The 13,359-nt window shown below is 45.1% G+C and overlaps 2 protein-coding genes across 4 annotated transcripts; both read left to right on the plus strand.

Annotated features, from left to right (window-relative positions):
* Positions 1–3,719: 3,719 nt before the first annotated feature.
* Positions 3,720–7,982, plus strand: LOC134034355 (glutamine synthetase-like). Of its 2 annotated transcripts, none has more exons than XM_062478876.1 (7): positions 3,720–3,805; positions 5,007–5,184; positions 5,753–5,914; positions 6,086–6,232; positions 6,388–6,515; positions 6,936–7,135; positions 7,412–7,982. In XM_062478876.1, exons 2-7 carry the CDS (start codon positions 5,016–5,018, stop codon positions 7,713–7,715), a joined length of 1,110 nt encoding a protein of 369 aa, XP_062334860.1. In that variant the 5' UTR covers positions 3,720–3,805; positions 5,007–5,015; the 3' UTR covers positions 7,716–7,982. The 2 variants fall into 2 exon arrangements, with proteins under 2 accessions (XP_062334860.1, XP_062334861.1); XM_062478877.1 differs by having other exon boundaries at positions 3,748–3,805; positions 5,004–5,184.
* Positions 7,983–8,135: 153 nt separating this feature from the next.
* On the plus strand, positions 8,136–11,930 carry LOC134034361 (glutamine synthetase-like). 2 transcript variants are annotated; one of them, XM_062478891.1, is made up of 7 exons: positions 8,136–9,088; positions 9,205–9,385; positions 9,756–9,914; positions 10,114–10,260; positions 10,442–10,569; positions 10,970–11,169; positions 11,446–11,930. In XM_062478891.1, exons 2-7 carry the CDS (start codon positions 9,217–9,219, stop codon positions 11,747–11,749), a joined length of 1,107 nt encoding a protein of 368 aa, XP_062334875.1. In that variant the 5' UTR covers positions 8,136–9,088; positions 9,205–9,216; the 3' UTR covers positions 11,750–11,930. The 2 variants fall into 2 exon arrangements, with proteins under 2 accessions (XP_062334875.1, XP_062334876.1); XM_062478892.1 differs by having other exon boundaries at positions 9,208–9,385.
* The last annotated feature ends 1,429 nt before the right edge of the window (positions 11,931–13,359 follow it).

Genomic DNA, 13,359 nt, shown 5'->3' on the forward strand with positions numbered 1-13,359 from the left:
CACACACACACACAATCCCTCACATGTAAACTGATCCTGAAGGTTTTGAGAGAAAAGCAAGTGACTGTGTCCTGAGGTCCTTCTTGGATGACCAGGGGAGAGGAGACAAGCCCGGAGGGGGGGAGGGGGAGGGAGAGAGAGAGGGACTCTACCGTTACAGAGACTGTGTTCGTTAACCGAAAGAGAAACAGTAACAGTCTGGCTTCAGGCTTGTGATGGGAGCGATCGTGTTGCCCTATAGTTCTGCACAGTGGCGAAAATATGCTATCAACATTGGGGGGGGGGGGGGGGGGGGACAATTATATGACATTTTCTCAAAAGCAATTCTTGAGGGGGACACCAAAATTACTGCTGTAACACATAGCACATTAAATAAGCACCATTGTGTCCATAATCAACAAAGCGCTTTCATTGCATATTATTATGGGGGACAAATCATATCCCCCCCAGGATTTAGTATTTCCCATACTAACATTTTAAGAAAAGTATTTGTTTGATAAAGAAGAATGACGGATTTTTACCTAATGCACTAAATTGAAAAAAATATGCAGATCATATTGTTTCCCTTTCTGTTGACTTGTATAGTACAAGGGAATAGCGCTTGCAGGTGTTGTTTTGTCTACGATGAGTAAGATGGCCCGATCAACTGTTGCTTGAATAAATAGTGAATTAATAGTAATATAACTATTAATATTACAATATTGTGCATTGTGATTTTAACCTCTTTACACCCAAAAACCATTACGTGTTGAAGAATAGGCTACCGTGACTAAACAATACAATAACAATGGCCGGGTTTCCATAGAGCTTCTTAACGAATCTGGGAAACCCGGCCAATGGCATTTCCCAGACGTGTCATTCAAGGGCGAACCCTGTCCAATAATGGAATGTCACCGAGTGAGGTTATGCTTTCTTTTCAGAAATATAAAATTCGAATCAAACCGGATTGCGTGAATGAACTTGTTTGTGTTTACTGGAATCATGTTCTGCTGAAAACGTGCACTACTCCCAACCTTTTTAACCTGCTTTCAATGTGGAAGATACACATACTCAACGTAGTACATTTTCAATTCAACGAATTTTATTTCAATGTAGTTAATGTGACATATTTCAGTTCAATGCATACTATTCTACTCTGGTCATTGAGTTTTCAACCTGCAGGGGAAAACAGTGGGTGACGACATCCCACCCTAGCAACGGCCACGTCTCCACGGCAACCCCTTCCCCAGCTCTCTTATGTCGGTTTCATCAATAGTTTTCATATGATATGACACACACAATACCTTGAGAAGAAATTGCTATAAATAAATTATCCGTTTTATTAATGTATTCGTTTATTTTGTAGGATTATAGCATTACATGGGTGGGGTCGGTACTGTAGTCTACATGCTGACTATAAGCACTGACAGCAGGCGTGTGCGGTATATTGGAGTGGGCAGGAGATCACCAGACCCACATCCACAGGGAGGAATTTTGTTCTGGAGACAAAATCGCTCAATTTCAAGCGCTCGAGATCTCCTTCCACCCTGCATGCTCACGCAAGCCACTTGGTTTGGAATCCTCGCGCCAAACCGTTTCTTTTTACTTGCACGAGCCATTGCCGTTGGACTGAATGGATCCCGCCGTGCTCATATTTCTTTTGTATATGATGATAGCCCACGAGCTGGTGTGTGGTTGGATGCAGTACCGGCAGCAAGCCGCCAAGCCACGCAAACGGGCCGGGCCCATGTGGAGTACAAGGTGAGATAGCTACTTGGAATGATGTGTGTGTGTGTGTGAGTCAGAGATAGTGCTGGCATTTGTTTAGGCAGCCTAGCATATTGCTTTGTGTAAAGCGATCTTTTTCTTTCTCTCCTTAGCGCACGGGTTTGCCACGGCTCCTGGCGGGTTGGTAGTCAGCCTACCAGGACAGAGAGAGGACGAGACTGGAGAAAAAGCGGACGTATTGTCAGAAAAGCTTGAAAAGAGTACAAATATTGTAAAAATGTTCCACAAATGTTTCCCCGCGCCCCTCCGCTCTACTGCCTGTGAGCTGATTGACTGACATTGAATCCTCAGTGTAGGATACTCTCCTTTGATGTGAGTCGTCGTGCACTGTGGTAAAATCTCTGCTTGACTGATTTGTGATCCACTGTGACCTGACAACTGGAGTCCTGGAGAAAAGAACACGGAACTCTATTTTTTCAATCACGAGCTATTTTAAAAATGGAAATATTTTAACAAAGGTGTTCATTGGCAGTTAATAATATTTTTATTGACAGTATTTAATGTATGTTTGTATCTAGTATGCTGTGTTCATTAATATGGTAAAAATCAACCATGGTCACTTGGTTCTTGCACCTAATGACTGTCAAACAAACCCAGATTTCTCAGATACATCCAAGTATATTGTAAGTTCTTTTTCCTTACGAAACCACGTCTTGACTTTCCCCCCAACCAAATGATGCCTTTTCCCACCTGAGGCTTCAGTGTTGTAGCATAACCTGACTATGGTTCAAATAACCCCTAGTGTCCCTCCAGCATCCTGTGACTGTCAGCATGTGTTGGGTAGCGGCCTCAGCACCTCGGAAGCACTCACGCCCCAGCCCCACCTCCCTCCCTTGTCACGCCCCACCCCTACCTCCCTCCCTTGTCACCCCCCAGCCCCACACCCACCCCCACCTCCCTCCCTTGTCACGCCCCACCCCCACACCCACCCCCACCTCCCTCCCTTGTCACCCCCCAGCCCCACCTCCCTCCCTTGTCACCCCCCAGCCCCAGCTCCCTCCCTTGTCACTCCCCAGCCCCACCTCCCTCCCTTGTCACGCCCCAGCCCCACACCCACCCACACCTCCCTCCCTTGTCACCCCCCAGCCCCACACCCACCCCCACCTCCCTCCCTTGTCACCCCCCACCTCCCTGCCTTGTCACGCCCCACCCCCACCTCCCTCCCTTCCCCCACCCTCACCCCCCCTCTGTCTCCTTCACCCCCCCCCCCCCCTCCCCCTTGTCTCCTGTGGCCCACATCCCTCAAGATCATCACTATCCCCGGCCCCGGACGATCTCCTGGCCGGCCCGGTGGAAAGTTGACGTGTAAGGAGGGACTCATCAGCAGCCTCACCGGTCTTTAGCCTTAGTCATTGTGTGCTCCTGTGCACTGAGCTGTGAGGCCTGGCTAAGCACACTGCAGCCTTCAGTCAGCAGATGGCCTGTTCTGTGCAGTGCAGGTGGGTGTCCATGCTTGCCTCGTGGAGGGAAAAAGCTGACTGGAGGGCGTGTCGTACCACTCCCATGAATATCAGTCATCGAGGCAGGTTACTCTGGGGTTGTTGTTTCTGTATGGCTTTCAAAAAACTCAAATAACATTTAATTGTACTGACATTTATTTACGTATTGTTTTGTTTACAATATATGTTTACATTTCAACATATACATGTAGAGTAGGCTGTCAGGTGGGCAATGTATTTTTCTGCTGTGCTTGAAATGATTTGAATCAGAGCGATGAAGATATTTGAAAACAAACACATAATGCCACAGACTGACAGATGCTGTATGTAACCATGTAGTGACAATTGAGGTGGGCCCTGATCCTGTTAACAAAACAGAAAATGCTTTAAAATGCAGTGTACAATTTTTGTGTGAAATGCCTATGGTATAACTATGCCCTAAAATGTCCAACCAAGTGTGTATAAAATTGTAGCACGTGAGCTTGTGTCATGAACTTGAAAATATGCATGTCATTTATAAAGCCCGAACTGGTTTAGACATCTCACTGTTCTCCTTCAAGAGACACCACATTATCACTGCATCTGCTTTCAAACAGTCGGTAAGTCACAATGTTTTTGTCAATTTGGCTGGTCTTTCACACACCCAGAAAGAGTTTTCAGTGAGACTTATTTGAATAATTGGCGTGGTCCTTTTATTTTATTTTATTTGAAAAAGTAAAAAGAAAACGAAACATGAAATGTAGTGTAGGATACTGAAACAGATAGATAAGGATGAGGATAGTGATTTATGAATGAATCAGTAGTCACAGTCTTAGCAGAGATGATTGAAAGTGTTTGAGATCAGGTACACCTTCGTATTATCATAGCCTTGGGTAAAATAGTCCTATACCTTGTGATAACAAAGGATAATAGGGAATTATGCATATTTGGTGTGCTTTAGGTCTACAATGAGTTATATTCGGGAGTCAGGCGGCTGAGCGCTGAGGGAATCGGGCTAGTAATCCGAAGGTTGCCAGTTCGATTCCCGGTCATGCCAACTGACGTTGTGTCCTTGGGCAAGGCACTTCACCCTACTTGCCTCGGGGGGGAATGTCCCTGTACTTACTGTAAGTCGCTCTGGATAAGAGCGTCTGCTAAATGACTAAATGTAAATATTGCTTGAGCGACTGCTGCATGAGTAAACAGTGATTTAGTAGTGTTTATGTTATGTTCTTTACTAAAGTTGTTTTTCCCTTTGCACCCAAATATAACTCTATTGAAGATATCTCATTGGTTACTCTTCAATACAGTTTTATGTATTTTTAGAACCCAGTTTCTGCTCACGAGTGGTTTCGAGTAATTGAAGGTGCTCTAAAACCAAAAAACAATAGATGATGAAAAGGAAAGTGAAACTTTGAAGTTTCAGGTACACAAATAGACACTTTACAGGCTAAACCTGTTATGCATAACCATTCAACCATGAGAGTAGAAAAGTCAAGGAAGTGTACGAATAATTGACTGTGCTTGATCGGAAACACTGATATTATGCTTGAACAACTTAGGAAGAACATACCTTATGACATGGGACATGAGTGTCACCCTCTCAGGTGTCGATCTTCCCTCTCTCTCTCTCTCTCTCTCTCTCTCTCTCTCTCTCTCTCTCTCTCTCTCTCTCTCTCTCTCTCTCTCTCTCTCTCTCTCTCAGAAAACTTCCTCCCCCACAAGGAGCCTGGGTCATGTCCCCCCCCCCCCCACCTGTGTCCTCTAAAACATGTCTTGGAGTGAATCCACCAGGTAGGTCTGTCTGTGTCCTCCCAGCAGGAGGTCGTGATGGCGTCTGTGTCAGTCAGCTCTGGTCTGAACAAGACCCTGCGGCAGCACTACATGTCTCTCCCTCAGAGGGGCTTGTGTCAGGTCACCTACGTCTGGGTCGACGGCTCTGGGGAGGGGCTGCGTAACAAGACTCGAACCCTGGACAGAGAACCCCAAGGATTGGAGGGTAACCACTGTCCTATCTTATCTCATCGTGAACTAGTTTTACTGTATAAAAGGTTAAAATGTCAACTGAGTTTGCTGTAGGATAAGAATAGCATCAAGCACATGGCATACGTCTAATCTTTTCGGCTCAATTTTTTTTGCCAAACATTTTTGGGGCTGGATTTCCTGGGCTCCAATATTTTTTGCTCAAATGTTTTGGGCACAATTATTTTTTGCTTGAAATGTTTTGGCTAAATGTTTTGGGGGTGGATTTTTTGGGGCTCAATTTTTTGGGCCTCAAATTTTGGGGATATGAATTTCACCATTCGATTTTGAGCAGCCTGAATTTAGTGTTATTTGAATTTCAAATAAATTGAGCATGAATTGTAATGTTTAGAATTTTTGGGATCAGAATTTTACTGCTCCAATTTGAGGAACCTGAATTTTTGAACCTTGAATTTTTGGATCAGATTATTTTTTTACATAGAAATAAATTCATATTTAAATTTTAAAGAGGTGAATTCAAAACCAACACATTCTGTGGTGTTTGTTTAGTATATATATATTTTTTTTTCTGTTTCTATTGGCAGACATTCCGGAATGGAACTTTGACGGTTCCAGCACCTCACAGGCCAAAGGTTCTAACAGTGACATGTACCTGATCCCAGTGCGTATATTCAGGGACCCTTTCACACTCGACCCCAACAAACTGGTTCTGTGTGAGGTGCTTCAACACACCCGCCTCCCTGCAGGTACCTGTAAACCTGTTCTGTAGAAATTGCTCTTGTTTTTGTTTTGAGGCCTCACTCTCTTAGCGAGTAAACAAGCTTTTTGTTATGTCTTATAAAACTTTAAATATCATTGTTCATGTATGTGAAAGTCCATCTGAGGAATCTCGTCTCCTCCCTGTCTCCCCTGGGCAGAGACTAACCTGCGCTCAGACTGTAACAAGGTGATGGAGAAGGTGAAGGAGCACATTCCCTGGTTTGGAATGGAGCAAGAGTACACTTTCCTGGGGACAGATGGACGCCCCTATAGCTGGCCCTCAAATGGATTCCCTGCTCCCCAAGGTGAGTTACATGAACCCACAACTTCGGAGCTGAAACTGTGATGAAGTTTAAACATAATAGTGGAAATATCTGTAGAATTACAAATATGCATGTCATGGGATGCTGTAGAATGTGACTTCTTTGTCTTGTCTACCTCATTCCTGTTGCTGTTCAAGGCCCGTACTACTGCAGCGTCGGTGCAGACTGTGCCTATGGCAGGGACATTGTGGAGTGCCACTACAAGGCATGTCTCTACGCTGGGGTCAAAATCTGTGGGACCAACGCAGAGGTTATGCCTTCCCAGGTAAAACCTCATCTGGTTGTTACTGTGTTCTTCCCATGAACAATACAGAATGCTCTGTCCCTCCTCTTCAAATTCCCTCCCTTCCTCCCTCCTTCCTTCCTTCCTTCCTTCTTTCCTTCCTTCCTTCCTTCCTTCCTTCCTTCCCTCTCTCTCTCTCTCTCTCTCTCTCTCTCTCTCTCTCTCTCTCTCTCTCTCTCTCTCTCTCTCTCTCTCTCTCTCTCTCTCTCTCTCTCTCTCCTTCCCTCTCCCTCCATCCCTCCATCCCTCCTTCCCTCTCTCTCTCTCTCTCTCTCTCTCTCTCTCTCTCTCTCTCTCTCTCTCTCTCTCTCTCTCTCTCCTTCCCTCTCCCTCCATCCATCCCTCCCTCCTTCCTTCCCTCACTCTCTCTCCTTCCCTCCCTCCATCTGGTTCTCCTGGCAGTGGGAGTTCCAGGTGGGTCCCTGTGAGGGGATTGAGATGGGAGACCACCTGTGGATGTCCCGTTTCCTGCTCCACCGCGTGAGCGAAGACTTTGGAGTCGTGGCTTCGTTGGACCCCAAACCGATGACGGGTGACTGGAATGGGGCGGGTTGCCATACCAACGTCAGCACCAAAGACATGAGGGCAGAGGGAGGACTGCAGTGAGTACACACAAAAATACAGACACACACACACACCATAACAGCACAAAATAACACTCATGCAAACTCATGCTCTATGTTCATACTGGGAGTAAAGTCTGAGTGCAATTCACCAATACAAAGAAGACAGTAGTCAAATGTTTTGGTTTGTTTCTACCACAAAAATCTGACTTTCCTTTTGGAATTTCTATTAAGAGAACTGGCTTGAAACAAATACAACTCTGTACTGTAGCTATGAGATTAACTACAGCTCAGTTCCTCTTCTGTGGCGGCCAGGTACATCGAGCAGGCCATAGAGAAGCTTAGCACTCGACACGCTGAGCACATCAAGGTGTACGACCCTCACAACGGCCAGGACAACATGAGGCGTCTCACCGGCCTCCACGAGACCTCCGGCATCCACGACTTCTCTGCCGGCGTGGCCAATCGTGGGGCGAGCGTCCGCATCCCTCGTCAGGTGGGTCAGGAGGGGCGGGGCTACTTTGAAGACCGCCGCCCCGCCGCCAACTGTGACCCGTACGCTGTGACGGCTGCTATCGCACGCACCTGCCTGCAGGATGAAGAGGAAGATGAAATATAAGACCTCATAAAGGTCATGTTCAGTGAATGGATTCTGAACCTATGTACCTCACCTGCTATCAGATTTGTTATCAACTGTGATATTTATTTTCTGATCCCAGGAGCCGGTTATTCAACCTTTCATGCCTGTAATTACTGAATAGATATATTCCTATATTAGATATATGGTACGATTCCAGTCTAGTATGTATTTCTGATATCAGTATGATTACTGTCCTGTAGTAGTAATTGTTTTCATTCCAAAATAATAAAAAGGTGTTTCAGATGATGTGAGATCACTAGATCTTAGCACACAGCCTGAGTGACAACATTCTTAGAATCAGATCATCACCAAGGTTACATCCCGTCGTTCTGGGATCCCTACCTTACATCTGGCAGGCCCCCACCGCTTCCCATCCTTGACCGGCACACACCAACATACACACTAGTCATGGTTCCTTTAACAGGCGTGTGCATGACAAAACACATTTGACTCGCCATAAAATAAGACAGAGGTCCAGTCGCATGTCAGTAACAACACAGCGCAGAAAACAAACTGACAAGTCCAGTTTGTCCAGAACCAGTAAGGTCTGTCAGTCTGTTTTTAAACATTCCTGACTTCACTGGTAGAACTGGCAATACCTCAATTGCCGCCCTCTGAGTTCTCAACATTTATGGATCTTTGACATCATGAGTGGCTTCTTCTATAATGACAAAAGCCCTGCAACAAACAAATATGTAATATCTTAACGCCGTTTAAATGTGCCTGTAGAAGACATGCTTACTGGGGCCCCCTAGTGGCCAGGTCATTGGTTTTAGCACCTGTGGACCATTGAGATACAGTAATCTAGCTGTGTTGGCTGCTGTAGTGTTCTCAATGATAAACTTAGCTGTACATGGGCTGAGGGACAAGCCTCATTTGTGCATTGGAAGAATTAGGGTCATGGTGGCCATGTAATGGCCTTTCTTTAGAAGCTTTTCAGAAAGCCTTACTCCTCATCTAAAACCTAGATTTTCTTTTTAATTTAAATGTCATGTTGTAGGCTTACATGTTGATTGAAAACATTTAAAACAAATGCAAACTGATCTCTCTGAGGCATGGAAATATTGATGCAAAAACAAAAAAACGGCAGACAGATGCCTCCGTTGATAATATAAATAAGAAAATGTACTGAAATACACTGTACATTTTGTGTCTAGCATGGTATTCCTTGTAGCACGACTGAAGTATAACTATAATGTGTATTGTAAACTGTTTGGTATGTTGAAAGGTAGAACTCAAGCCTATCACAATAGCTTGCCTATCTGCATACCGTGCCATATAAAAGCCACAACAAGTTTGGGTACCTCAGTCTTCTTCAGGAGTTCCCACATCACTTCATCTGATCACCAACGGTAAGTCACTAGTCTCAGGTATTTCCTCTAAGCTTAATTACTTTTGAATGACAAGTTTACCTCTAAAACATGTCTTGGAGTGAATCCACCAGGTAGGTCTGTCTGTGTCCTCCCAGCAGGAGGTCGTGATGGCGTCTGTGTCAGTCAGCTCTGGTCTGAACAAGACCCTGCGGCAGCACTACATGTCTCTCCCTCAGAGGGGCTTGTGTCAGGTCACCTACGTCTGGGTCGACGGCTCTGGGGAGGGGCTGCGCAACAAGACTCGAACCCTGGACAGAGAACCCCAAGGACTGGAGGGTAACCACTCTCAGTGTGCAGTCATGTGTGGACTGATTTTACTGTGTGGTTCAAATACATTTAAAAGTGTTTACAATCTATTGGTAGGTAGATATAGCACAAGCCCAGTGGTAAATTAATTTGCATCCTGTAGTCTAAAAAGAGATTTTCCAATAATATGAACTGTGTTATGCAGGACTTACCATTTAACCTTCTTCGGGGGCAATAAAAGCAAAGTAATTTGCCCCCCCCCCCCCCCCCCCAAAAAAAAATCACATTTCCCAAATGACCAACTGTTACTTTTATTGGTTTTAGAACGTGCTTTGTCATGCTGAAGTTGGCCTTGAAATTGTCGGTTATTTTTGTCCGTTTTGTTTAACTTTATTGCCAGACATTCCGGAATGGAGCATTTTCTTTTTGACCGAGAAGGAGGACAGGTCCAACGGTGAGAAATACCTGATCCCAGTGCGTATATTCAGGGACCCTTTCACACTCGACCCCAACAAACTGGTTCTGTGTGAGGTGCTTCAACACACCCGCCTCCCTGCAGGTACCTGTAAACCTGTTTTTAAAGATTTTTTATCCTGGGAAAGAAAACATAGTTTTCTTCCCTTTTCTTAACAAAAATAAAATACAAACTCCTGGTCATAACGTACAATAAAATAGAAAGTCCTAATAAATGCATCTATCACAATGCATGTGATAGTCGGTCTGAGGAATCTCGTCTCCTCCCTGTCTCCCCTGGGCAGAGACTAACCTGCGCTCAGACTGTAACAAGGTGATGGAGAAGGTGAAGGAGCACATTCCCTGGTTTGGAATGGAGCAAGAGTACACTTTCCTGGGGACAGATGGACGCCCCTATAGCTGGCCCTCAAATGGATTCCCTGCTCCCCAAGGTGAGTTACATGAACCCACCATTTCTTTACTTTGGCGTAGGGTTAGGGTTAAGGTTAAGGGTTATGAATGAATTAAAAATTAAATCTTAGACGTCAAATATGCATGACATTAAATTACATGGAGGTTTCAGTATATTAATTCATTTCTCACTTTCCTTGTTCTTTGGTCTTCCTGTTCAAGGCCCATACTCCTGCAGCGTCGGTGCAGACTGTGCCTATGGCAGGGACATTGTGGAGTGCCACTACAAGGCATGTCTCTACGCTGGGGTCAAAATCTTTGGGACCAATGCAGAGGCCATGCCTTCACAGGTACAGTAAACCCCAAACTCTTCAAATTGGCTGTTACACTAATGATCCAATGTAGTTACTGTGCTCAAAACAGATATTACTGCTCCCGCTGCTTTACAAGATCTGACTGACATTTTATGCTTTCACACAGCCGATTAGTTTTTTGTCTTTCGTCTCAATCATTCCTCTGCTGTCTTCCAATATCCCTCCCTACCTCCTTCCCTCTCTCCCTCCACCACCTCTCTCCCTCCATCCCTCCCTCCCTTCCTCCATCCCTCCCTTCCTCCATCCCTCCCTCCCTCCCTCCTTCCCTATCTCTCCTTCCTTCCCTCTCTCTCCCTCCCTCCATCCCTCTCCCTCCATTCCTCTCCCTCCCTCCCTCTCTCCCTCCATCTTTAACCCCTTCTGGTTCTCCTGGCAGTGGGAGTTCCAGGTGGGTCCCTGTGAGGGGATTGAGATGGGAGACCACCTGTGGATGTCCCGTTTCCTGCTCCACCGCGTGAGTGAAGACTTTGGAGTCGTGGCTTCGTTGGACCCCAAACCGATGACGGGTGACTGGAATGGGGCGGGTTGCCATACCAACGTCAGCACCAAAGACATGAGGGCAGAGGGAGGACTGCAGTGAGTACACACAAAAATACAGACACACACACACACCATAACAGCACAAAATAACACTCATGCAAACTCATGCTCTATGTTCATACTGGGAGTAAAGTCTGAGTGCAATTCACCAATACAAAGAAGACAGTAGTCAAATGTTTTGGTTTGTTTCTACCACAAAAATCTGACTTTCCTTTTGGAATTTCTATTAAGAGAACTGGCTTGAAACAAATACAACTCTGTACTGTAGCTATGAGATTAACTACAGCTCAGTTCCTCTTCTGTGGCGGCCAGGTACATCGAGCAGGCCATAGAGAAGCTTAGCACTCGACATGCTGAGCACATCAAGGTGTACGACCCTCACAACGGCCAGGACAACATGAGGCGTCTCACCGGCCTCCACGAGACCTCCGGCATCCACGACTTCTCTGCCGGCGTGGCCAATCGTGGGGCGAGCGTCCGCATCCCTCGTCAGGTGGGTCAGGAGGGGCGGGGCTACTTTGAAGACCGCCGCCCCGCCGCCAACTGTGACCCGTACGCTGTGACGGCTGCTATCGCACGCACCTGCCTGCTGGATGAAGAGGGAGATGAAATATAAGACCTTATTGTTAATAAAGGTCATGCACCGCATGATGAAGCCTTAATGAGTACTTTACCTGATATCATACTTTAAAAAGAAAAATCTCCTGATTTCAGTCTTTCATATATCTTTCATATATCCTGTGTACCTGGACAGTTCATTGAGACTGCTTTTCTAAATTAAACTTTCTTGAACTTTATTTCTCGTTACAGGATAGCCATTAACAAATGTATAGTTTTCAGATAGTTTGCCATTCATGCTTTTAAAACAGGAATAAAACATTTCAAATGTGGTATAATTTTATTACAAGTGATATTGTTATATTAGGTGCTTTGGATTGGACGCAATAAAACTGTGTTTCAGGTGACAAGAGTCATCTATTCTGGCAAAGAACCACTAGGGGGAGACAGACACAACAGAAACTCTCACAAGGCCTAAATGACAACTTACTTTCATATGATCACAGTCCCTGAACGGTTACATTCTCCTAAAATGTATGTGGTGGTCTTGTCTAGTCATGGGTGCTACATTAGGCGAAAAGATACATTTTTGTTTCTGGCAGGAATTAGATTCTGTGTAAAAATGAATTCACCTGTAGTCAGGTCATGCTGAAATCTTATGATATACATCCACAACTAATGAACATTGTCAGGGAACAGGGTCTATAAAAGATTGACCAGATTGCTACTTGATTCTAGACAGTGTTACAGTAATATATCCCACAATTCCAACTCCACTGTAAGCACTTCTTACTTATGATGGATTCACACTTGGCAATCATGGACTTCCTGTTAAGGTTGTTTATCTACAGATACAGGAGGCTTCTCTGACTGGGGTAGTTCGAACAGGACTAGCTAGACATGATTAGAATTCAAATTCTATAAGCCTGAAGATATTTCACTATGTGCTGGCTTCATCAGACAGGATCAGTGTAATTTCCATGGATACCGGTGGTAACTTGGCAACCACCGTTGTCAAGGTAGCATCTGTCTCATCCCACATGTGTTGTCCTTTGCCTTTCTGTGGGTAGTAACAGCCTAGTCACCATCTCTCCCTCCTGTGTGTGTGTGTGTGTGTGTGCATATGTTTGTGCTTGCATTTGTGTGTGCTTGTGTCATGTGTGTGCTTGTGTCAAGTGTGTGTGTTTGTGTCGTGTGTGTGTTTGTGTCATGTGTGTGTGTTTGTGTCGTGTGTGTTTGTGTCGTGTGTGTGTTTGTGTCATGTGTGTGTGTTTGTGTCGTGTGTGTGTGTTTGTGTCATGTGTGTGTGTTTGTGTCGTGTGTGTGTGTGTTTGTGTCGTGTGTGTGTTTGTGTCATGTGTGTGTGTTTGTGTCGTGTGTGTGTGTATTTTGGGGTGAAAAGAAAGAAGCCTAATTGGACACAGCCAGGCTCTCATTTAAAAATGTAAGTCATGTAATCATTTTGGCATGTCGGATCACTTTCCAGTACATTGCTTCTTTAAAAATATATATATATATTCCTCAACCACTTAAGAGTAATAAACTCTCGCATTCCACTTCCTTCCTAATTGAATCCGGAATACACAAAGCGATGCTTTGAGAAGTGGGTCAACCTGCTGATGTCAGCAGAGCACGCACACTGAGAGCTGAGGAGTCTATTCTTCAGTT

This window comes from Osmerus eperlanus, chromosome 14 (assembly GCF_963692335.1).
Source record: "Osmerus eperlanus chromosome 14, fOsmEpe2.1, whole genome shotgun sequence".
In the NCBI taxonomy this organism is placed as follows: domain Eukaryota; kingdom Metazoa; phylum Chordata; class Actinopteri; order Osmeriformes; family Osmeridae; genus Osmerus; species Osmerus eperlanus.

Excerpts from the sequence above, each read along its gene's own strand:
- LOC134034361 (XM_062478891.1), top strand. The coding sequence starts at position 9,217 with ATGGCGTCTGTGTCAGTCAGCTCTGGTCTGAACAAGACCCTGCGGCAG. Across the intron at positions 9,915-10,113 it reads ACACACCCGCCTCCCTGCAG|AGACTAACCTGCGCTCAGAC; the intron begins GTACCTGTAAAC and ends TCCCCTGGGCAG. Across the intron at positions 10,570-10,969 it reads CAGAGGCCATGCCTTCACAG|TGGGAGTTCCAGGTGGGTCC; the intron begins GTACAGTAAACC and ends TTCTCCTGGCAG.
- LOC134034355 (XM_062478876.1), top strand. The coding sequence starts at position 5,016 with ATGGCGTCTGTGTCAGTCAGCTCTGGTCTGAACAAGACCCTGCGGCAG. Across the intron at positions 5,915-6,085 it reads ACACACCCGCCTCCCTGCAG|AGACTAACCTGCGCTCAGAC; the intron begins GTACCTGTAAAC and ends TCCCCTGGGCAG. Across the intron at positions 6,233-6,387 it reads TGGATTCCCTGCTCCCCAAG|GCCCGTACTACTGCAGCGTC; the intron begins GTGAGTTACATG and ends TTGCTGTTCAAG.